This window comes from Pristiophorus japonicus, chromosome 20 (assembly GCF_044704955.1).
Source record: "Pristiophorus japonicus isolate sPriJap1 chromosome 20, sPriJap1.hap1, whole genome shotgun sequence".
Classification (NCBI taxonomy): domain Eukaryota; kingdom Metazoa; phylum Chordata; class Chondrichthyes; family Pristiophoridae; genus Pristiophorus; species Pristiophorus japonicus.
This window is the reverse complement of record NC_091996.1, coordinates 54,295,247-54,320,948: the sequence shown is the minus strand read 5'-3', so window position 1 is coordinate 54,320,948 and position 25,702 is coordinate 54,295,247. Positions and strand designations below refer to the sequence as shown.

Sequence of the window (25,702 nt, the reverse complement as noted above, 5' to 3'; positions counted from 1 at the left end):
CAATGCTGGTTGAATACATGACAAGAGGAAATATAAACTAAAGGGTACAATCTGAAAGGGGGTGTGTGAACAGAGAAACTTAGGGGTATATGTGCACAAATTGTTGAAGGTGGCAGGGCAGGTTGAAAAAGCAGTTAAAAAAGCTTATGGGCTCCTGGGCTTCATGAATAGAGGTATAGTGGGCTAGATTTTCGGTTGTCGGTGGAAATGGTAGTTTTACGCCAAAATTACTGTTTTGGCTGCGCTACCAATTTTAGGCCTAAATTTCGTCCTTTATGTCTGCGCCGCATTGGTATAGTCGGCGTTGCACGAGGATTCGCAGTGCAAGCCACGAGTTTCGGCAACTTTAGTCCAGGGCCGGTAGTGCGGTGAGAGAAGCCTTGAGAGGGGGAGAAAAAAATTAAAAATTGCAAAAAACATTCAAAAATCATTCACAAAACATTCACAAAACCCTTACCTAATAAATTGCTGAAAAATAATTAAAATTAAAAATTTTAAGTGACCTTTTTTTCAGGTCTTCATACTTACTGCTGCTGTCGGTATTGTGGGCGTGGCAGAGAGTGCCAAAAGTACGATGGTAACACTATCCGTGGCGTTTCACGTCGGCGCACCTCTCCCCAGCGGCACATGGAAGCTGCCGTAAAAAGATGCCCTAAGATCCCGCCAACTGGGTTTTCGCCGCGGAGGATCAAATCGCGGCGAAAACCCAGTCGCAAAGTCGGTGAAAATCTAGCCCTATATAGAGTACGAAATTATGATGAACCTGTATAAAACACTGGTTTGACCTCAACTGGAGTATGGTGTCCAATTCTGGGCACCGCACTTTAGGAAGGATGTGAAGGCCTTGGAGAGGGTGCAAAATAGATTTACAAGAATGATAACAGGGACGAGGGACTTCGGTTACGTGGATAGACTGGAGAAGCTAGGGTTGTTCTCCTTTAGAGCAGAGAAGATTGAGAGGAGATTTGATAGAGGTATTCAAAATCATAAGGGGTCTAGACAGAGTAGATGGAGAGAAACTGTTCCCATTGGCAGAAGGGTTGAGAATCAGAGGACACAGATTTAAGGCCGAAGAACCAAAGTTTGATATCAGAAAAAATGTTTTTACACAGCGAGTGGTTATGATCTAGAATGCACTGCCTGAAAGGGTGGTGGAGGCAGACTCAATCACAGCTTTCAAAAGGGAATTGGATAAGGACCTGAAAGAAAAAAAATTGCAAGGAAAGAGCAGAGGAGTGGGACAGGCTGAAGTGCTCTTGCAGAGCCGGCATGGGCTCGACGGCCGAACAGTCTTTGTCCATGCAGTTACCATTGGATTCTGTGATTCTAAGAGGCGGGTTGGTAATCTGTTCACCCGCTTTTGCCAATTTGATGATACGCCCTACCTCTCTGGAAAATCTTGAATCCTTGTTTGGATATGATTCTACTGGGCACCCCTCGTTATCTCATGGACATTATTCAGCTGTGAGCTCTGGCAGTAAGAATAACCCTCCAGGAACTCTGCGTTCCTCCAAATCTGGCCTCTTGTCCATCATCCCCACTTCCTTCACACCAACATTGGCGGCCATGCATTCAGCTCGGAATTCTATCCCTAAACCTTTCTCTCTGCTCCTTTAAGACCCTCCTTAAAACCTTGGTCACATTTCCGGATGTCTCCTTCTTTGGCTTATTTCAATTTTTGTCTGATTATGCTCCTTAGGAATTTTTACTGCATTAAAGGTGCTATATAAATGCAAGTTGTTGTTGCTGCTGAGTGCAATGGGCTGTTCAGCTACTGAGACATGGCAGTTAGGCACAATCCTGCCCCCACACAACAACCAATCATGTGATTCCAGCAATTATTATTAGATTATGATCATGAACAGCAAATTATCCCCTTCCCTGATCCAGGCCTGCAAACGGCAATTGTTGCATCCTTTATGAGCAGGCTGGGCAAGATCAATTAATTCGGCACAGACGAAGGATCAAACGTGCTCCTCTGTATCGCACAGCTACTCACTGGCTAAACATGCTGAGCCGTTGACAAGCTGACCTTTGCCAGTGTCAGGTGATCCTCACGGACCTTCTCCCCAATTTTTCTCTCTCTTTCCCCCCATGCGGATGCATCTCCTTTTTACGAACTAACTCCTCCCATAGCTATTGCGCATTATGAACAGGCTTCAGATCAATGACTTCTCATGTGCCCAATTTTGGGCACCACACATTTGGAAGGATGTTAAGGCCTTGCAGACAGTGTAGAGGGAATTTACTAGAATGGTACCAGGGATGAGGAACTTCAGTTATGCGGAAGGATTAGAGAAGCTGCGATTGTTCTCCTTTGAGCAGATAAATTAAAGGGGAGATTTAAAAGAGTTGTTCAAAACTATGAAGGGTTTTGATAGAGTAAATAAGAAGAAACTGTTTCCACTAGCAGGAGGGTCACCATCATAGACAGTCCCTCGAAATCGAGAGAAACTTGCTTCCACTCTAAAAGTGAGTTCTTGGGTGACTGAATAGTCCAATATGGGAATTACAGTCTCTGTCACAGGTGGGACAGACAGTCGTTGAAGGAAAGAGTGGGTGGGGAGTCTCATTTGCCGCATGCCCCTTCCGCTGTCTGCGCTTGCTTTCTGCATGCTCTCGGCCACGAGACTCGAGGTGCTCATCTCCCGGATGCACTTCCTCCACTTAGGGCGGTATTTGACCAGGGACTCCCAGGTGTCGGTGTGGATGTTGCATTTTATCAAGGAGGCTTTGAGGGTGTCCTTGAAACATTTCCTCTGCCCACCTGGGGCTCGCTTGCCGTGTAAGAGTTCCGAGTTGAGCGCTTGCTTTGGCAGTCTTGTGTCAGGCATGCGAACAATGTGGCCCGGTCAACGGAGCTAGTCACAGAGGAGGGTAGCAACCAGAGGGCACAGATTTAAGGGAATTGGCAAAAGAACCAGAGGAGACAGGAGGAGAAATGTTTTACACAGCGAGTTGTGGCATGCATGGCATGAAAGTGTGCTGGGAGCAGATTCAATAGTAACTTTCCAAAGGGAATCGGATATATACTTGAAAAGGAAATATTTACAGGGCTATGGGGAAAGAGCAGGGGAGTTGGGCTCATTGGATAACACTTTAAAAGAGCCAGTACATGCATGAAGGGCCGTATGGCCTTCTCTGCACTGTATGATTCTATGTATAGAGTTCTACCTACATAGAGCTGAATATCACAGTTGAAAATTACTCAATAGGGCAGTCATCATTATATCATATCATAGGCAGTCCCTCAGAATCGAGGAAGACTTGATTCCACTCTAAAAATGAGTCCTTAGGGGGCTGAACAGCTCAATACTAGAACCACAGTCCCTGACACAATGGGACAGATAGTTGTTGAGGGAAAGGGTGGGTGGGACTGGTTTGCCGTACGCTCTTTCCACTGTCTGCGCTTGATTTCTGCATGCTCTCGGCGATGAGACTCGGAGTGCTCAGCGCCCTCCCGGATGCACTTCCTCCACTTAGGGCGGCCTTTGGCCAGGCACTCCCAGGTGTCAGTGGGGATATTGCACTTTATCAGGGAGGCTTTGAGGGTGTCCTTGTAACATTTCCTCTGCCTACGTTTGGCTCCTTTGCCATGAAGGAGTTCCGAGTGGAGCGCTTGCTTTGGGAGTCTCATGTCTGGCATGCGAACAGGGCAGTATTTGCATGGTGAACAAGGAACTACATCAACACAAAAGCAGCAAAAGGTAACAGTACTATCCTTTAAGATCAAATCAGATTTGGTTCATTTCTCTTGACAGTTAATATGCTGAGAGCTCTGCCTCCCTCCAGTGTGAAAACCCACAGTAACAACAGCACTCGTATTCAATTATAGATGGAGAGTTACTCTCACTGGGCTATGTTGGCTGAGTCTGTGGAAATCGGACCTGCACACATCAGTCCCTTCTGTGTTTCCTCAGCGTTTTCGTAAGACCCGAACTATTTTAAGACCATTTGGCCACCAGAGATCAGAGCAATGCTGTACAAATTGGCATAACTATTGATGATGTGGTTTGAAACAAAAATATTTTGCAGCATTTTGAACTGTTTAATGGGTATTCTATTTCAGGCAACTAAATCAATTATAGCAAGGTGTGCCGGAGGTAAAATTAAGTTTCAGCAATTTTTGCAATCTGGCCGAAGGTGGCATGGAAAGAAAATGGCTTTTCCATTTCTAATATTAGGTGGAGGACTCGTTCATAGTTACTAATCAGCAGTTTGTTCAACTTGTCAGGCAACTCTTTTGGAACTGCATCCAGCTTTAGTTTCTGAGATTAATCAGCCCATTATTTCTTTGGGAAGCTTATTATTTAGTTGCAGTTTATTTATGGGAGTCAGCTATTGACGCTAGGCAGAATTTAATTTCCTGGTGCATAATACCGAAGTCATTGTTGAAAAACCCCTGGAGCAACCAGTGAAAATCACAAAGGTCAAGGCGACACATTGGCTGTATGATCAATGCGCTTAAACTCTGGCAGCTCAGTTTTCAGTGCAACCCAAAGGGAAGGATCATAACCAGCCCTGCATGTGTAAGGCTTCCTTAGCCAGAAAGCACGCAAGCTTTGTTACGGCAGCACATTGTATCCCATGCTCCAAACAGCCCAATGCATGAACATGATGAATGAAAGTACAGAAGCTCAATGGCAACAGCCAAGGCTACCTTGCTGAGCCCAACTCTGTGATGTCTCTGAGTAATGTGATGGCACCACCGGTATTAACCCCCTTGTCGCAAACAATAATTTCAACTGTTGGTCAATCCCCATTATTGAGTTACTCCTGTTTGGTGTGACCACATATCTTAGGTGGTAGCCAGAACCTGATGTGACTGAATGGGTTTCAAGTCCTTTCTGTTGTCTTCTACATCCTATCAGTGTAGGCCACAGTGCGTAACTTTGTTCTGCTCTTCATCAGGCTTGATTCAACTTGTTGATGATTGAAATGATTGATATTGGCCAATGTGATTTGTTCATTACAGTCGATTCCCGATCACGTTTTTTCTGGGGGCTGTCACATCGAACGATTTGAGATGGCACGAGCGGAGGAGGCCAATATTAGATGCACCCAGCTGCTATTCCAAACCTGACAAACTTGTATATAGAGATACCAGTGGAGTGCGTTCACAAGTGACTTAATGATGCATGTTTCATTCAGTGGCTTACCATTTTCTTTCAAAATTTGTGCTTAGGATCAATTATTTTGTGTACTGATAGTGATGCATTGCAATTATTTACTCTGGACCCAGTATCAGCTTTGAGTCTTCCCCAGTCAGGGATAAAGAGTCAAGCTTTTTTTCTCTGACCCAACAATAATATACCTTAGCAGCAATATCAAAAAAAAGGGCAGCTTGTGCTGCATCAATCATCTTTGTGCCTCTCGGAGCAAGAATGCCAATTTTGAGACAACAGGGTTCTGTGCTGTAGTGTCACAACCCAGGATCTGCCAAAGTTAATTTTACATTTTACCCTTCGAGCGATCCAGCAATATTCAAACCACAGTTATAGAGGCGAATGAATTCACTGCGCCTCCCAGTTCCCATAACTACCCCATTTTTTAAATAAAAATGAAATAACTAGTCTAAACAAATTATTGGTGGAGAAAGTACCATAATGCAAGATTGGTAAAAGATTTCTATTTTGTTCGGTGTCAGTTCATTTTCATTCAATGTGACAGCCCCCAGAAAAGAACGTGATCGGGAATCGACTGTAATGCTGCAGTATTGATTACTGAATGGAACAAGTGAACGACTGAACCGTTATCCTCTAACTCCCTCCCCACTCTGGTTACCTGCGCCCCTCGCTTACCCCCCTCTCCCCGACCAAACCCACTCATTGTTGCACAATAAAGTTGTCAGTAAGTGCAATTATAATAAAGTTAGATATTCCTTGAATGAAATATAGTACAAATGCATCACCCGCTCTTTAAAAATGTCTATGTATTATTAAACAATCTTTTGTAGGGCATACACGTCCTGTCCAAAACCATTATTTTCTGTTGTCACGATTTCTGGTCCTGCACTTGCATCAACGCTTAATGTTGCAAATTGCTATGTCAACATTTCTCATTCAATTTTTATATGTCAACTGCCACAATATAACTGCAGGCTCTGGCCACTAGGTAGCTCTGTGGAGTGAGTTTCTGAAATCTCCAACCCTCCTCTGTCGCTATCTTGTATTTAGAATAAAGGACCTTATTCATCAGCTAACAGTCGGAACACAACAAGCAACATACCATCATGTAAAGAATTTAATTAACTTGAAAATTCTTTTATTAAGTTCAATCTTTCTGTGGGTGATGGTAATTGAGCAGTAGTTTTATTTAGGCAGGGAATTGGGCTCAGAGGATTTGCTGACTCAGAATATTTTGAAGAAGTGGAATTAGCACACCGAGCTCATTGACTATCTCTCGTGTCGTGCAGCTCTCTCATAGTCAAGCTTTGGGACTTTGATCCCCACTCCTACAAACACATCTTGAAGAATTGATAATTACTCTTTGATGAAATTAATTATGTACAAAAAAAACAACATAAAAAGGTGGTACAGGTTGAGCGCCTGCAATCCGGAAACCTCGGGACCGAGCCCGTTCCGGATTCCAGGTATTTCCGGATTTTGGAACACCTTTGCCTGGGTCGAGGTAGGTGGGGTCTGGCAGCCAAGGTAGGGGAGAGAAGGGGGGAGCTGGGGCCGGGGGGAGAAGGGGGGGAGCCAGGGCTGGGGGGGAGAAGGGGGGGGCCAGGGCTGGGGGGAGAAGTGGGGAGCCGGGGCTGGGGGGAGAAGGGGGGGAGCCGGGGCTGCGGGGAATGGGGGGAAGGGGGGGAGCCGGGGCTGGGGGTAAGGGGGGAGCCGGGGCTGGGGGGAGAAGGGGGGAGCTGGGGCCGGGGGGAGAGAGGAGGAGCCTGGGCTGGGGGGAGAAGGGGAGGAGCTGGGGCCGGGGGGAGAAAGGGGAAGCCAGGGCTGGGAGGAGAAGGGGGGGGGAGAAGGAGCCGGGGGGGAGAAAGGGGGAGCCTGGGCTGGGAGGAGGAGGGGGGAGCCTGGGCTGGGAGGAGGAGGAGGGGGGAGCCAGGGCTGGGGGGAGAAGGGGGGGAGCCGGGGCCGGGGGGAGAATGGGGGAGAAAGGGGGAGCCTGGGCTGGGGGGAGAAGGGGGGGAGCTGGGGCCGGGGGGAGAAAGGGGGAGCCTGAGCTGGGGGTAGAAGTGGGGGAGCCGGGGCTGGGGCCAGGGCGAGGTTGGGCCGCCGAGGGGCCGGGGCGAGATCAGGCTGCAGAGGGCCTTGGCGAGGTCGGGCCATCGAGGGTCGGGGCGAGGTCAGGCCGAGGTCGGACAGGGGCAAGGTCGGGCCGCCGAGGGCCTTAGCGAGGTCAGGCCGCCGAGGGCCAGGGCGAGGTCGTGCCGCTGAGGGCCGGGGCAAGGTCGGGGCGGGTGAAGTTGGGTCGCCGAGGCAGGGGGGGGAGTCCGGATTTCGGAACATTTTCCAGTTTCCAGATTACCCCACCACGGATCGGCCCGGTGTCCGGATTTGGGAACATTCCGAATTTTGGAGCTCCGGATTTCAGACGCTCAACCTGTATTGAAATGAGTTAATAGTTCTTAGTGAACTCCTGGATTTATTTTGAAAACTTATTGATGGTGGCCTCCTACTTCAACTTCTAAGACAATTATAAGGTGTGCTCTCCGCTGTACATTTAATATCGTGTATCGACACACCAGTTTTCCAAGTTCACTGATAATCATATGATTTGACTGTTCCATGGGTAGAATCATAGAATTATAGAATCTTACAGCACAGAAGGAGACCGTTCATCCCAATGTGCCTGTGCCAGTTATTTGGAGGAGCTATCCAATTAGTCCCAATCCCCTGCTCTTTCCCCATGGCCCTGCAGTTTTTCCTTTTCAAGTATTTATCCAACTCCTTTTTGAAAGTTATTATTGAATCTGCCATTCAGGCAGTGCATTCTAGATCATAACAACCCGCTGTGTAACAACAATTCCCGTTATCTCTTCCGCATCTCTTTTGCCAATGACCTTAAATCTGTGTTACCGACCCTTCAGCCAGTGGAAACAGTTTCTCCTTATTTACTCTATCAAAACCCTTTTTTATTTTGACTGCCTTTATTGAATCTCCCCAAACATTCTCTACTCTAAGAAGAACAATCCCAGCTTTTCCAGATTCTTGCTTTAACTGAAGTCCCTCATCCCTGGTATCATTCTAGTAAATCTCCTCTGCACCCTCTCCAAGGCTTTGACATCCTTTCTAAAGTGTGGTGCCTAGAACTTAACACAATAATCCAGCTGAGGCCTCACCAGTGATTCATAAAGGCTTAGTAAAAAGGCCTTGCTTTTTTACTCCATGCCTCTATTTATAAAGCCAAGGATTTATTTATAGGCTCTATTTATAAATCCAGTATGCTGTTTTAACATCCTTATCAATTGGTCCTGCCACCTTCAAAGATTTCTGTACATACACATCTAGAGCTCTCTGTTCCTGCACCCCCTTTAAAATTGCAACATTTAGTTTATATTGCCTCTCTTGATTCTTCCATCCAAAATGCTTCACTTCACACTTCTCTGCGTTAAATTTTATTTGCCATGTGTCTGCCTATTTCGTCTGCCCTTCTGAAGTCTGTTACTATCCTCCGCACCGTTTACTACTTTTCTGAGTTCCATGTCATCTGCAGACTTTGAAATTATGCCCGGTATGCCCAAGTCCAGATCATTAATATATTTCAGAAAGATGATCAGTGGTCTTATTACCAACCTCTGGGGAACGCATCTGTACACGTCCTTCCAGTTTGAAGAACACCCGTTCATCATTACTCTCTGCTCGCTGTCCATTAGCCAATTCTGTGTCCACGCAGTCACTACACCTTTAATCCCATGGGCTTCAATTTTGCAAAAATGTTTACTTTGTGGTACTTTACCAAATGCCTTTTGAAAGTTCATATACACAACATCAACCACACTGAACTGAATCAAGTTAGTCAAACACAATTTGACTTTAATAAATTTGTGCTGGCTGTTGTTGATTAACCCATATATTTCCAAGAGGCAGTTAATTTTCTCTCGGATTATTGTCTCAAAGTTTCCACTTCACCGATGTTAGGCTGACTGGCCTGTAATTGTCAGGTTTATCCCTCTCCCTTGTTTTGAACAGGAGTGCAGCATTAGCAATCCTCCAGTCCTCTGGCACCACTCCCATATCTAAAGATGACTGGTAGATTGTGACCAGAGCCTCTGCAATTTCCGCCCTTACCTACCTCAGCAATCTCGGATGCATCGCATCTGAACCGTGTGACTTTTCAACTTTGAACACTGCTAACCTTTTAAGTAGCTCCTCTTTATTTTTTATCCCATCCAATTTCTCTAACTTCTCCCTCACGTTGACATTGGCAGCATAAACTTTTTTTGTGAAGATAGATGCAAAATACTTAATTTGCATCACAGCCATACCCTCTGCCCCACCCTTCCTTCATCAACATTTTACTATTTATATGTTTATAAAAGACTTAAGTGTTCCCTTTTATGTTACCCGCTAATCTATTCTCAGACACTCTATTTGCCTCTCTTATTTCCTTTTGCAGTTCTCTGCACTTTCCTTATCCAGCTTGGTTCTCTACTGTATTATTAACCTGACATTTATGGACTGGGGGCTGGAACCCACCATCTTCTGATTTGAAAGTCAGATCTTAGTAATTGAGCCAAGCTGAAACTAGAAAAAGATAGTCCATTGACTTCCACTGTTAGGCATTCTTGTGTGTAATTTTTTTTTCTCATTTGTTTCGTGCTAACAGCACTGACAACAACCCATGCAGACCTCCACGATTCCGGGAGGAATTGAGGTTTTGAAAGCAACACAGGGAGCCTTGAGGAGAACAAATGACGCTAAATATAAATTAGAAAAGAAAATGGCATTTTATTATTTGGATTTCTCTGGAAAATAAGGGCTATCAGGCTTCCATCCAAAAATATGACAAAAGAATCTCAGAAGCCAAGCAGCGCAGGAAGGTCTCGGGTTTGGTCCCTGGTCTTTAGGTATTGAAGTGTTACTTTAGAGTGTTTGAGTAGCATTATTGCTATGATATTCATGGTCATGTCGGAATCGCAGTCTAATTGTTGAAAGCAAGGAATGACTTTGCCTGAGCCTGCCAGCAGTGTAAGAGTTAAAAATGGAGGGAAAATATATTTTCATTCGAAACATGCTCCTTTGAAGTAATCGCTTGTTTCTTTCTCTGACCTGACTGTTCACTGTGAACCTGAAGAATGAAGGCACTCCAATGCTATACTTCTGACTAATCAAAATAATTATATTTCCCACAAGCTCCCAGCTACACTATTTCTTTGAAAGGAAGATTTAAAATTTCTACTGCGTACAGAGAGTGTATTAACCCTTGGGAAAATAGCCTGCAAAATAATATGTACAGCAGTGCCTGCCCCAGAGCCATTACACTGAGCTGTGATCTCACCCATGGGTTCTGCTGACGTTATCAACCACAAGGGAAAAGAGGCAGTGGCCTGTAACCTTTCTCCCCTGCACGTGCACACTTTCCAAAGTGGATTATTGGCTGGTGATCTGCAGCAGGAATCTAGGCTGTGGTTTCATAAGAACATAAGAATTAGGAGCAGAAGTAGGCCATTTGGCCCCTCGAGCCTGCTCCGCCATTTAATAAGATCATGGCTTATTTTCACTAACCCCTCCCGAATCCAGGACTGCTGAAGCTAAATGTCACAGGCATATTGTTATCCCTTCTGAGGTGAGCTAGCTAACACTAGCTACAACAACAACAACTTGCATTTATATAGCTTCTTTGGAAGGCTATCAGGAAAAATGTTGGCACCGAGCCACATGAGATAATAGGACAGGCGACCAAACGCTTGGCCAACAAGATAGGTTTTTAACAACAGCAACTTTCATTTTAAAAAGCGCCTTTAACATAATACAAGGTCCCAAGGCACTTCACAGGACCAGAATCGGACAAAGTTTGACCAAAACCAGCGACCAAACCAAGTACATTCCTAATCTTGGCGACTCACTCATTTACTCGATGGCATCATTACCAGCAAGCTGTCAGGCAAGCTGTGTCCATAAGCTTATTTGCTGAGACGTCAGGCCCCAAGTCTCAGTTATTTTTCTCTGATAGCATCTGAAAAAGTTTTTGATACAGCCCTTTTTTCAGAACTATTAAATCAACGCAGTTCTGGCAAAGGGTCTCAACTGAAAAGATGATCCTGTCTTTCTTCTTTTCAGAATCCGATGGAACTCTCACTTATTGGCAGCAGTTTCTGTTGTTTTATATCAGGAGATATATTTGGACAAAAAAAGCCATTCAACCCATTGATTCTGATCCTTCCAAAATACCATCCTACCATTTTGCCACTGCAGTGTCTAGCTTGTTCCATAAGTCCAATAGTCCTGGCTTCAAGAACCCATTCCAGTTGCCCATCATCCTCGGTACAAAGATAGACTTCCCCACAACTGGCATAAATTTGTCCTTCCTAACCCTGAAACTAGTTTATCTAATGGGTGGAATAATTACATGAAGATCTCAAGGTGGTTAAATTATTAAGTTTGACCTATTTGTTGCTGTTGGCAAGAGGTTTGTGCAACATTTTTCATAACTTACAATGGGAGTGTACAATAATTTGATGTGTGATGCTGTCTTCATTTATTAAACTTGTGATCTAATTGCCAAACAAAAATTGAGATTTAATCTGCGCTTGAACAAAAGCAAAATCTTGCGGTTGCTGACAATCTGAAATAAAAGCAGAAAATGCTGGGAAACACAGCGGGTCGGGGCAGCATCCGTGAAGAGAGAAACTGAGTTAATGGAGGGGGTTTGACCCCCAAGAACGGGTGGGTTGGGTGTTGGTGGCTTGTCAAAATGTTTTATTTCTCGAACCAGACCCCAACCCAACTCCAACTGCCCACTTCCGGTTTTAAGGGAGGGGGGCCAGGGGGCAGGCAGCCAATCCACCCACAGGAAGCGGGTTAGTCAGTAAAATCTTTTAAGGTACTCCATTTTACCTAAATTTTTATTCCGAACCCCATGTTGGTCGTGTTTCCCGGTCTGTGGGAATCCCAGCAGGTAAAATGAGGAGAGATCGGACCCTGTGATGTCCGACTCCCCCCATGATCTCTGACTGCTCATCTCACCCCACCCGCAACCCCACCCCCACCACGATCTCCGCCTTTCCCCAAACCCCTGTGATCTCTGACTGTCCCCAACTGCCCCACGATTGGCAACTGCTCACCCCACCCCCCACCCCCACGATCTCCGACTGCCCACCACCCGATTATCTCCGACTGCTCAACCTCCGCAATCCCCGACTCCCCCCCCCCCCCCCCCCACCCCCGTCCTGCAATCTCTAACTGCCCCCACCCCCTCTCAATCTCCGACTGCCTCTCCCCTTCCCGCACCCAGGACAATCTCTAATTACCCGCTCTGTGCAAAGTCCAATTTGCACTGCAATTATCACTCCTCCACCCTTCCCGCCCCCCCACTCCCATGATCTCTAACTTAGCTGCCATCTGCTCACTGGCTGCTTTCCCGCCTGTCGATCTAGTTGGTTGTCGAGCAGGAACCCTTTTGAAAAATGTAAAAACTGGTCCCACTTTTAAATTTGGTAGAGCCTGCTGGAAACCCATACTTCCAAATTTCCCATCAACAAATCCACCCCCCCTCCCGCCCCTCCCACCCCCACCCCTACCAGCCTACCCTCCTTCCGTCACCAAGTAAACATCGGGGCAACATTTCAGGTCGATGACCTTGCATCAGAATGGTTTATTAAATGTTGATCTGCAGCAGAAATACGGTCAGTTCCAACCCCCTCCCGAATATAGGACGACTGAATTATTTTCTGATGAAAAGTTATCATCCTTGTTATGTCCGAATAAAAAGTCTGACTGGATACTGTGAGCTCAAAGTAAAGTGTGACCTTAGTCTTTTATTGCAGATCTCCAGAGTGCCTCTTCAACCTGTGAAGCCTCCTTAAATACCTGTGCTCCCAAGGGATTCTGCGATCCCTTGGGACTCCAGGGGATGAGCTCTCTGGTGGCTGTACAGAGTAAATACAAGTCCATATATGCAACAACACTCCCCCACAAAGTCAATAGTGTAACTATTTACAATGTGAGTCGATCTGGGGCCCTTCTTGGCCTGGTTGATCGTCTCGGTGTGAAAGCTGGCGTTATTGAATCATTTGTTGGACACTCGCTGGGCTGCTGTGCAGCTGGCCTTGTTGGGCTGCCTGGTGTGTTGGGCCCTGCAGGATTGCTGTGGATGATGGGTTCTGCTTCGTGGTCAACCCTGGTGCCGGTTGCCACTGGTATGTATGTTGGGGGATCAAAATAGGTAGGGTCTCAGGTGGGTTGCTCAGGTTAGTCCGTGAATCTGAGTTTGATTTGGTCAAGTGTTTCCGGTGAATGAGTCCATTTGAAAGTTTGACCCCAAACACCCTGCTCCCCTCTTTGGCCACAACAGTGCCGGGAAGCCACTTGGGACCTTGTCCATAATTTAATACAAATACAGGATCATTAATTTCAATCTTGCGTGACACCTTTGTGTTATCATGGTATGCACTTTGTTGAAGCCGCCTGCTCGCTAACTGTTCATGTAGATCAGGGTGAACTAACGAGAGCCTTGTCTTAAGTGCTCTTTTCATGAGCAGTTCAGCAGGTGGGATCCCAGTGAGCAAGTGGGGTCTCGTGCAGGAGCTAAGCAGGACTCGGGATAGGCGAGTCTGCAGTGAGCCTTCAGTTACCCTCTTCAAGCCCTGCTAGATAGTTTGCACTGCTCTCTCTGCCTGACCATTGGATGCTGGTTTGAATGGGATAGATGTGACATGTTTGATCCCATTATGGGTCATGAACTCTTTGAACTCGGCACTCGTGAAACATGGCCCGTTGTCGCTCACAAGGACATCATGCAGTCCATGCGAGGCAAACATGGCCCGCAGTCTTTCAGTGGTGGCAGCGGATGTGCTTGCTGACATTATCTCAAATTCAATCCATTTGGAGTATACATTTACAACCACAAAGAACATTTTACCCAAAAACGGGCCTGCATAGTCGACATGGACCCAGGACCATGGTTTTGAGCGCCAAGACCATAAACTTAGTGGCGCCTCCCTGGGTGCATTGCTTAACTGCGAGCATGTGTTACATTTGTGCACGCAGGACTCTAAGTCCGCATTGATACCGGGCCATCACACATGGGATCTGGCTATCGCTTTCATCATTACAATGCCTGGGTGAGTACGATGGAGGTCATTGATGAAAGTATCCCTACCCTTCTTGGGGGCCACTACCCGATTACCCCACAGAAGGCAGTCTGCCTGTATAGACATTTCATCCTTGCGCTGCTGGTACGGCTTTATCTCTTCCTGCATTTCCACAGGGACACTGGACCGTGAAGCACACAATTTTTTACTAGGGACAGTAAGGGGTCCTGGCTCGTCCAGGTTCTAAATTGTCGGGCTGTGATGGTGATTGCTCACTCTCGAAATCTTCCATAACCATGACTAAATCTGCGGGCTGTGTCATTTCCACCCCCGTGTTAGGAGCAATGGCAGCCTACTGAGAGCATCGGCGCAGTTTTCTGTGCCTGGCCTGTGGCAATTGGCGTAGTTGTATGGGGACAACGTGAGCGCCCATCTCTGGATGTGGGCCGATGCATTCGCATTTATCCCATTACTTTCAGAAAAAAGGGATATCACTGGCTTATGGTCGGTTTGCAATTCAAATTTGAGCCCAAACAGATATTGATGCATTTTCTTTATCCCATAAACACACGCTAACTTTCTTTTTCAATCATTCTGTAGGCTCTCTCAGCCTTAGGCAGACTTCTAGATGCATAAGCAACTGGTTGCAATTTCCCAGATTCATTAGCTTGTTGCAATACACACCTGACGCCGTACAACTATGCATCACATGCCAGTACCAAACGCTTACATGGATCATACAACACAAGCAATTTGTTTGAGAATAACAATTTTCTAGCTTTTACAAAGGCATTTTCTTGGCTTTTGCCCCATACCCATTTGTCTACTTTATGCAGTAAGGCGTGCAGTGGTTCTAACATTGTGTTGAGACCCGGTAAGAAGTTACCAAAGTAGTTCAGGAGTCTTAGAAATGACTGCCGCTCCATCACGTTCTGTGGCCTCGGTGCATTCTCGATTGCCTCCGTCTTCAAATTGGTGGGCCTGATGCCGTCTGCCGCGATTCTTCTCCCCAGGAACTCCACTTCAGGCACCAGGAAAATGCACTTCGAACATTTTAACCTGAGCCCCCTGTGATTGAGTCGACTAAGAACCTCCTCCAGGTTCTGAAGATGCTCGATTCTGTCCCGACCTGTAACCAAGATGTCGTCTTGGGAGACCACTGTGCGCGAGTCCGAATTCAATAAGCTTTCGATGTTTCTCTGGAATATTGCCGTGGCTGATCGAATTCCAACTGAGCATCTGTTGTAGATGAAGAGACCTTTGTGCGTGTTGATGCAAGTGAGGCCCTTCGATGATTCCTCCAGCTCCTGCGTCATGTAGGCCGAGGTCAAGTCCAGCTTCGTGAACGTCTTTCCTCCCACCAGCATCGCAGAAAGGTCGTCAGCCTTTGGTAGTGGGTATTTGATCCTGCAGAGAGAAATGATTGATAGTTACTTTGTAATCGCCACAGATTTTGACGGTGCCGTCTCCCTTGAGGACTGGAACAATCAGACTAGCCCACTCTGTTGAATTCGATCGGCGAAATTATGCCCTCTCGTTGCAGCCGCTCCAGCTCGATCTCTACTCTTTCTATCATCCTGTACGGTACTGCTCTCACCTTGTGATGGATGGGTCGCGCCCCCGGAATTAGGTGGATTTGCACTTTTGCTCCTTGGAACGTCCCGATGCCTGGTTCGAACAGCGAAGGGAACTTGTTTAAGACCTGGGCACACGAAGTGTCATCAGCGGACGAGAGTGCTTGGACGTTGTCCCAGTTCCAGCGTATCTTTCCCAGCCAGCTCCTGCCGAGCAGCATGGGACCATCGCCCGGTACCACCCAGAGTTGTAGCTTGTGCACCGCTCCATCGTAGGAGACCTCTACAGTGGCACTGCCGATTACGGGAATCAGTTCCTTTGTGTAAACACTCCGTTTCTTGCAAATGGGAGTCAAGACTGGCCTTGAGGCCTTGCTGCACCACAATTTATCGAAAGTCTTTTTGCTCATAATGGACTGGCTCGCGCCCGTGTCCAGCTCCATTGACACCGGGTATAGTCCATTTAATTCAAACTTCAGCATTATCGGGGGACACTTTGTGGTAAATGTGTGCACCCCATATACCTCTGCCTTCTTGGTCTGAGGCTCTGGTTCATCGTGATCCGCCGTGGATCTGTCCTCCTCTGCAACATGGTGGTTTGCAGGATTAACTGAGTTTGCAGCTCGCCTGCACATGCGTTGGAGGTGTCCCATTGTTCCACAGCCCTTGCAAACATACCCTTTGAAGCGGCATGAATGGAAACGATGATCACCCCCGCAGCGCCAACAAGGTGTTAATGGCCTTGCATTCATCACCCTTGATGGTGGACTCTGAGGCATTTGCGGCCGTGCAGCTGCAGGCATGTGGGGCCTGCCCTGTATGTTGTGATTTGAAAGCAACATCACTTTGTTCACAGTACTTGTAGCAGCACTTGTGTGCTGAGAGATTTGCTTAGTATTGTCACTGGTGGCACTGAACGCCTGGGCTATCGCTATGGCTTTACTCACGGTTGAGGTCTCTGCAGTCAAAAGTTTGCGAAGTATCACTTCATGACCAATGCCAAGTACAAAGAAGTCTCTGAGCATGTGCTCCAAATGTCCTTCAAATTCGCAATGTCCTGCAATGCTTCTTAGTTCGGCGAAATAACTCGCCACTTCCTGGCCTTCAGACCTTTTGTAGGTGTAGAACTGGTACCTCACCATCAGAATGCTTTCCTTTGGGTTCAGATGCTCCTGGACCAGTATGCACAAATCATCGTACGATTTCTCTGTGGGTTTCTCTGGAGCAAGCAGATTTTTCATGAGGCCATACATTGGTGCTCCACAGACGGTGAGGAGGATCGCCCTTCGTTTGGCATTGTTCGCTTCCCCTTCCAGCTCATTGGCCACGAAGTATTGGTCGAGTCGCTCCATGAAGGATTCCCAATCATTTTCCTTTGTGAATTTCTCCAGGATACCCACTGTTCTTTGCATCGTTTGGTTCGTCATCTGTATCTCGTCGCCAGTTGTTATGTATGAGTAAAGAGTCTGACTGGATACTGAGAGCTCAAAGTAAAGTGTGACCTTAGTCTTTTATTGCAGGTCTCCAGAGTGCCTCTCCTGCCTGTGAGGCCTCCTTAAGTACCTATGCTCCCAAGGGATTGTGGGATTCCTTGGGACTCTGGGGATGAGCCCTCTGGTGGCTACACAAGGTATATACAGGTTTATATACATAACAATCCTGATACTCTGTTTTTCTCTCCACATGTGCTGCATAACCTGCTGAGTGTTTTCCAGCATTTTCTGTTTTCACTTTGCACTTGAATACGTGCAGACAGCAATGTTGGTAATGCATAAAGATTTATTTTTGGTAGAGAAACCACAGGTGAAAGGTCAAGTTCCAAAGTAAGCACAACGCTGAGGTTTAAAATAGTAGGAGAGAAGTTGCGGTAAATTGGGAAACGATGGCCAGAAGACACCAAAGATGTGTTTTATTACCTTGTGTCTTATGGAAGGAATGGAAGACTGGAGAAGATGAGGAGTTCCACAGTTTAGAAATGCTGAGAAAGTTTGAAGAGGATTTGGTGGAATGACTGTAAAATTCAATGTTGTTTGATGTTATAAATTCTCATCCTTGTTTTCAAATCCCACCAAGGCCTCGCCCCTCCCTATCTCTGTAACCTCCTCCAGCCCTACAGCTCTCCGAGATCTCTGCGCTTCTCCAATTCTGGCCTCTTGGCAGCACCGAATTTAATGTTCCACTTGCCTTCAGCTCCCTAGGACCTAAGCTCAGGAATTCCCTCCCTATAACTTTCCTATTCTCTACCTCGCTCCTCCTTTAAGACATTCCTTAAAGCCAGCCTCTTGATCAAACTTTTGGTCACCTGTTCTAATACCTCCTTATTTGGCATGGTGTCAAATTTTGCTTGATAACGTTCTTGTGAAGTGCCATTGGAACATTTTACTACGTTAAAGGTGCTATATAAATGCAAGTGTTTTTGTATCTCATTGTGCTGAATTATGGCCATCACATTGATGCCTTGTGAAGTTTATTGCACAGCTGGGACATGCAGCTCACCAACATTACCTGAAAACCCAAATTAAAGTTGCCACATAGCAGCAGCATAATTGATCCTATAAAAGCGCCCAGTGAGTGATTTCAGGCTAAGCTGGGGTCTAGGTGACAGTGCTCACATTTCCATTAGTTTATGGTTCCATCTGAACTCCAGCACTGGTTGGTATCCATTACTTTCTACATAAGATGAGTTGGGAATTAACTTTTAAGGAACGGAACACAGGAGCAAATGGTCAAAGCTGCATATACCCCACAACCAGCAGAATCTGCTCCTTCTCCCTGCCATGTAGGTCACCAGAGGCTGCTAGGCTTTATTACAGCTTCTGGGACCAGCTAGTGGGGAGTGTGGGTTGCTCTCCCCATCGGCCCGAATACAGTAAATTCTTGCTCGGAACCGAGTCTCATGTGTTGAACCAACTATCAATTGACTCCCATGCCTGCACCATTTTAGTTTTAGTGCAATGTGCACCTCGCTTGAACTATCTCCGAGAGATAAAGATTAATGCGCTGTATTAAAATTGCCTGGCTGTTAGTCGTCCTAACAACAGCACACTGACAGAAGCAAACTTATTACAATGCATGAATTAAAACTGTAATAGTGTTCCAGTTGGGAGACAGGTTATTATATATATAAATAAGCATCTCCTTACCAAACAGCGTTTTCCAGCAAGCTCAAATTAATCTTTCGAGGATTTAATTTCTCTGTTCTGTGGCTATTTGTTTCTTGAAATTTTCGCTCCGTTTGTGGAGCTTAATTGCTCTGAAGAGTTCTGCTGCTAAAGGAGGCGAGGTGTTGTTTTGCGCTCTGCACTGGGTAAGCCTGCTCATGGCTATGCTGACCACCGGTTTTGTATTCCGGCGGCAGTAACTGAATTAAATAAAATCAATAACTTATTTTCCTTTTTCTTTCTGCTGTTGTAGGTCTCCAGGTTGTTCTTCCTGAATACCTGAGGGAGAAGTTTGTGCAGTCAGCCCTGAGTTACATCATGTGCAATGGAGAGGGTGAATACATCTGTAAAAACAGCCAGTGCGCTTGTCAATGTGCAATAGAATTCCCACAGTGCAACTGTCCTATCACCGATATCCAGATCATGGAAAATACATTGGCTGGACTTTCCGATGCCTGGAACATGGCTTATAAAAATTTTGAAACATCAGGTAAATTGAGCAAATATTGAGAGCTCTCCTGGGATAAAAATCCACATTGTGAAAAATTACATGTTACACAGCTTAAAGGAGCAAGGGCTATTCGAATAATGACTCTTACCAGATTCTCACAGTGACAGTCCTTTCTGCATTTACTTTAAAAGTTCACCTTTTAATCTCACCTGCCTTAAGTACCCAGCAGCCAGAATGGTGCCCAAACTGTGACATTTCTGGATTTGTTCCATGAAATGAGCCTTTCCGAAAAAAGCAATCCCTCAGCAAGTGATGGTGCCTCTTTAATTTAATGACCGCAGGGATCGATTTTTGTCTTTTTCTTTCCTGTTTTAAGTGATGTATTGGCTCCAAAGTGTGGTTCACAAATCACGCAGAGCCTGAAGTCCCCTTGTGACTGAGTGGTAAATGCATCAAGTTCGATCCCGTGTCTGTGCTGATTCGACTTTGGGGCAGCAATTAAAATCCCACGGTTGAACTCGACACCCCATTTAGGGAGGGGAAAAATCAACCATGTTTCTGTCTCTGATCGTCATCCATTGACCCCTGTTAGAAAAGGCGCATGTGCAGATATTAGGGATGGACAGGATGGGGCTTGACTTTGATATCCCCTCTCCCCTGTTTGAGTAATTTGCCGACACTCATTGTAGGCTCACAAAATGACCACTGGGATGAGGTACATGCAAATTTATAACCTGAGTCAGTAGCTGGAGGAGAGCAAGCTGAGGATATACACAGAGAGTGGCTGCAGGCCTCGTTTCATTTCCATCATGTCTAAGGCTGTCGTAAATCACTTGTGACATCAGTGCTGATAATTTATTGGCCTTTCACACCCATGAAACAACACCATTGACTCACTCTAATAAAATACTTCGTTCATGATTGTAGCGAGGTGACTGAGGTGTCACATCCCATCAAACGGTAAATTGGTGAACTCCTCACATCCTGCTGATGCTGGCGAAGCATCTGGTGGTTACTTGACTGGAGCCACAGAGTTGTGAAGAGATTGTCTGATTTATGATGCTGCAGGGCACTTTGCCCTGAGCCCTTTTTCTTTTAACTATGAATCGGGAAATTGGGAGCAAATAAATCAAAATAAAGTGTTGACATAACCATTTGATACCCTGTGTTGTGCCACGATGCTGGGACAAGTGCTCACATGGTTGATTTCCCATCTGTGGCCTGGCATGAGCTGTTTTCAGCCATCTCTGCCCCACTCTCCAGCACTTTCTCCACAAACGCTTCACCATGCCGCCTCAAAATCTACTTCTTTGAACATGTCTTTGATCACCTCTGCCAGCTGCCAGCTGCTGCACATCAGAGTCCATCTTCACCTTTAAGATGTTTACGGTAGAGAAAAGGCAATGTAAATACAAGAGAGAAAGAACTTGCACTTATATGACGCCTTTCATGGCCTCAGGACGTCACATAGCGCTTTACAGTCAATTAAGTACTTTTGAGGCATGGCCACTGTTGTAATGTAGGAAACGCAGCAGCTAATCCCATGATAAGATCATCTGTTTTTTTAGTGAGTGTTGATTGAGGAATAAATGTTGGCCAGGACACTTGGATAGACTTTCCCCTGATCTTTTACTTGGTTTTTGGTTTTACTTGATTTTACTTGATCACCCGAGGGGGCAGATGGGGGCAATGCTTTAACATCTTATCCGAAAGATGGCACTGCCGACAGTGCAGCACTCCCTCGGCACCGCACTGGAGTGTCAGCCTAGATTGTGTGCTCAGGTCTCTAGAGTGGGACTTGATCCCACAACCAGCTAACTCAACAAGAGTGCCCCCACCGAGCCACAGCTGACACCGGTGCAAGCTGTTGTCGAGGGCATTGGTCAGAGACTAGGTGGTCCCATGCTGCTGGTGAGTGAGATTCTAGTCATGGATACCCCCGTGATGTCCAGTTGCCGACAGAGGATGACAGAAAGCTGGGAGTAGGTTGCACTCCCAGATGCCCAACCATGGCTTGTGTCAGGCAAACCTAGGGGAGAAACAGAATATCTGATATTTGGAGAATACTGGATCAGTGCACTGTGACTGTGTGTCTTATATCTGAACGAGGTACCAGCTATGGAATGGTACTTCATGGTATTTGGTGAGTGTACATCATGGCAGTATTTTACATTGGACGATGGCTATCCACACTGGTGAAGATGGACCTTCAGCGGGCACAGTACGGTGATTGCGCTCAACGCTTGCTGTTGCTATGGCATGGTGCCAAGATTTTAAAATGGGCCTGGAATATGTGGCACTATTATGATTTGGCATGGTGTTGACCCGCTGTGGGAGATTCCTGCCAATGACTGCACTTACTGCGTAACCTTAGTTTGCTGCCCAGGCACCATAACATTGCATTGAAAAGTCACACCGTGAAAATACCAGACTTTCAGTAAGGCACCAGCTTTAAAATGTGGATAGCCTCATTTCAGAATCGGAGATGTCGGGTTGAAATTCTCCTGCGTCGTTGAAGAACTTTCCTATTTAATACCCTCCTGTCATATTTCCTTTTAGATGAATTCAAGTCCTTCTTGAAACGTTTGCCCACCACACATTTCCTGATGGTGGGGAGTGTCCACCAGCTCTGGGGCAATGACTGGGATCTCCAGGCACGGTACAAAATGCTCCAGAGCTTCGTGGAGACGTTGAAGCTTAAAATCCAGCGCACTGCCCGCAAGCTCTTCAGCCTCAGTATCCGCTGTCGCCACAACCCCAACCACCAGATGCCTCGAGAAAGGTAAGGTAAAGGTGAAATGATTGCAACGCTATCGGCGGGGCGGGAGGGGGGGTGACATTTTCAGTAAGGGGCGAGGGGGCCGAAATTGCCCTCAGCCCCATTTAGGGCGGATAATTCGAATTAAGTGGCAAATAACTGGCGGGATCGATGGGGCAGGGAGTAGTGAGAAATCGTGGATGTTTGGTTGGAAACATGAACGAGGCAGTGTTGGGATGGCAGAAGGGTGGAAGAGAGCCAGGAGAGGGGCGGCAGGTGGGTGGTGTCATCAGCGCAATGCGTAGCAACGTCCCTCTCCTTCGCTTAAAGTGGAGGGACGCTGCGAAGCCTGTGTCAAGCCCACTGGGCCACCAGGGAGGGTTTTGGCCGGACCGGCATCCCGGTACCCAAGAGAGGCCGCGGGGCTGCCTGTTGGCGGCCCGGCCGAACCAGCCGCCGCGATTGTCGGGCCAACTCAGGAGTCGGACGACAATTAAAACAAATTGGCGGCTGCAACAGTGCGTCCTCCCCTTTAAGGGCAGCAGCACCGCCCAGCCACTGGCAGCTTCCTGCCCCGCAAAGCTGTTGGGGGCACTGAACGGCGACAGCTACGCTCCCGCAGGGCAATTTCTCTCACGGGGTGGAACGGGTTCGCCGCCGGGCGGTAAGAGGTCAGAGCGCTGGGCGGGGCAGAAACCCGTCTGTGAAATCCCGGCCTGGGTCACTTCCAGATGGGTCACACCATCCACCTGCCCCCGGTTGGAAAGGGCCTCTGAGAGACGGTAAGGGGCCTTAAAATAAGGGGCAATTTCGGCTCCAAGGCGCTGTTGTTTTCACTTTTCGGAACGGCAATAGCAGAGTTCACCACGAGAACCCACAGCATTTGAACATCCAGCCAGTAAACAGACAGGGGGATTGTTGTCTCTCCTGATTTCCTCAGAGTTTCTCCCACTTTGACAAGAGTGCTGCTACCTTCAGCAGAAGTTCGGAATGCACTCCCAACTGTCCAAACAAGCGGATTTTTTGCTGAGCTTCCATTGACAGTAGAGCAGCAGAAAATCTGAGGAAATGCATCTCCTTCATGTACCTGTGACAGAGATTTGTTAACTGACAGGAAACAGAGAGTAGGAATAAATGGGTCTTTTTCGGGGTGGCGGGCAGTGACTAGTGGGGTACCACAGGGATCAGTGCTTGGGCCCCAGCTATTCACAATATATATAAATGATTTGGATGAGGGAACCAAATGTAATATTTCCAAGTCTGCTGATGACACAAAACTAGGTGGGATTGTGAGTTGAGAGGAGGATACAAAGACGCTGCAAGGCGATTTAGATAGGTTGAGTGAGTGGGCAAACACATGGCAGATGCAGTATAACGTGGATAAATGTGAATTACCCACTTTGGTAGGAAAAACATAAGGACAAAGTGTTATTTAAATGGTGATGGCTTGGGAAGTGTCGATGTACAGAGGGATCTGGGTGTCCCTGTACACCAGTTATTGAAAGCAAACATGCAGGTGCAGCAAGCAGTTAGGAAGACAAATGGTATGTTGGCCTTCATTGCAAGAGGATTTGAGTACAGGAGTAAGGATGTCTTACTACAGTTATACAGGGCCTTGGTGAGACTGCACCTGGAGTATTGTGTGCAGTTTTGATCTCCTTACCTAAGAAAGAATATACTTGCCATAGAGGGAGTGCAGCGAAGGTTCACCAGACTGATTCCTGGGGTGGCAGGACTGTTGTATGAGGAGAGATTGGGTCGACTAGGCCTGTATTCATTAGAGTTTAGAAGAATGAGAGGAGATCTCATTGAAACGTATAAAATTCTGACTGGGTTGGATAGACTGGATGCGGGGAGGATATTTCCCCTGGCTGAGAAGTCAAGAACAAGGGATCACAGTCTCAGAATATAGGGCCCAAGTTTCCACATGATTCGCGCCTGATTTTTAGGAGCAACTGGTGGAGAACGGACTATTTTAGAAATCGCAATTCTCCACATTTTTTTTTCTGCAGTTCTCGTCAGGTAGAACAGTTCTAGTTTAGAACAGAATTTTTTCTTCAAAAGGGGGCGTGTCCGGCCACTGACGCCTGATTTGAACGTTTCCACAGTGAAAATGTACTCCAAACTAAAGTAGAATGGAGCCAGTGAAGATTTTTGTAGAACTGAAAAAACCTGTTCTACACATTAAAAAATCAGGCGCAGGTTACAAATTAGGCGTCCAGAACGAGGTGGGGGTGAGGTAGGGGGGGGAAGGGAACTCATTAAATTCGACAATAAATCCCTATTTATACTTCTACAAATATTATACAAATAAATGCAACCTGAATAAACATTTATAAGCCAAGAAAAGATTAAATAAACCATCTTCCTACCTGTGTGAAAGTGCTTCAGCCAGGGAGAATTCTGCAGCCGTTCGTGCCGCTGAGCGGGAGGGGGGTAGAGAGAGAGAGAGAGAGAGAGAGAGGTGGGGGAAGAGAGAGGGGTGGGGGGAGAGAGGGGAGAGGGGGGGGGTCGGGGAACAGGAGCGGGTGTCGGGTCGGGGCGGGGGGAGCGGGCCTCGGGTCGGGTCGGGTCGGGGCGGTGGGGGGGGGAGCGGGTCTCGGGTCGGGTCGGGGCGGGAGCGGGTCTCGGGTCGGGTCGGGGCGGGAGCGGGTCTCGGGTCGGGTCGGGGCGGGAGCGGGTCTCAGGTCGGGGTGGAGCGGGTCTCGGGTCGGGGTGGGTGGGGGGAGCAGGTGTCGGGTCTCGGGTAGGGTCTCGGGTCGGGGCGGGGGGGGGGAGCGGGCCTCGGGTCGGCGGGGGGGGGGTAGCGGGCCTCGGGTCGGGGGGGGGAGCGGGTGTCGGGTCGGGGCGGGGGTCGGGGGCGGGGGGCGGGGGGGAGTGGTTGTCGGGTCGGGTCTGGTCGGCGGGGGGTGGGAGCGAGTGTCGGGTTTGGTCGGGGGGGGGAGCAGGAGCTGGCCGTGGGAGGAGCCTCATTCACGCAGCCCCAGCGAGGCCATTCAACCAGGGCTAGGGGCTGCGTGCTTCAGGCCCCTCCCACACAGTTCTACGCCTGGAGCTACTGCACTTGCATGCCGACTGTAACGCGCATGTGCAGAGGTCCCGGCACTGTTTTCAGCGCCGGGACCTGGCTCCGCCCCCCCACAGCTCGTGCTGGCTGCGCCGAGTGCCACAGGACCTGTAAGTAGGTGGAGAATACCGAGGATTTTTTTAGGCGCCGTTTTCGGCGCGAAAAACGGGCGCCCAGCTCGGAGGGGCGCCCGTTGTTTTCTTGTGGAAACTTGGGCCCTATGGAAATTTAGGACTGAGCTGAGGCAAAATCTTTTCACTCCGAGGTTGGTGAACCTGTGGAATTCTCTACCACAGAAGGCCAAGTCGCTGAATATGTTTAAGAGGGAGATAGATAGATTTCTAAATATGGTGTTGAGATAGAGGATCAGCCATGATCATATTGAATGGCGGTGCAGACTCGAAGGGCCGAATAGCCTACTACTGCTACTATTTTCTATGTTTCTATGCATCATTCTACTCTTTTTGGAAGTACAATAACCT

The 25,702-nt window shown here is 47.4% G+C and overlaps 1 protein-coding gene across 1 annotated transcript in view; it reads left to right on the top strand.

Moving 5' to 3' along the window:
• The window catches only part of brinp1 (bone morphogenetic protein/retinoic acid inducible neural-specific 1), a 242,986-nt gene that overhangs the window by 212,087 nt on the left and 5,197 nt on the right, over nucleotides 1-25,702 (top strand). Inside the window, exons 5-6 of the mRNA XM_070863425.1 lie at nucleotides 19,198-19,434; nucleotides 21,955-22,177. Coding sequence (XP_070719526.1) covers nucleotides 19,198-19,434; nucleotides 21,955-22,177 — 460 coding nt within the window. The remainder of the gene's footprint in view (nucleotides 1-19,197; nucleotides 19,435-21,954; nucleotides 22,178-25,702) is intronic.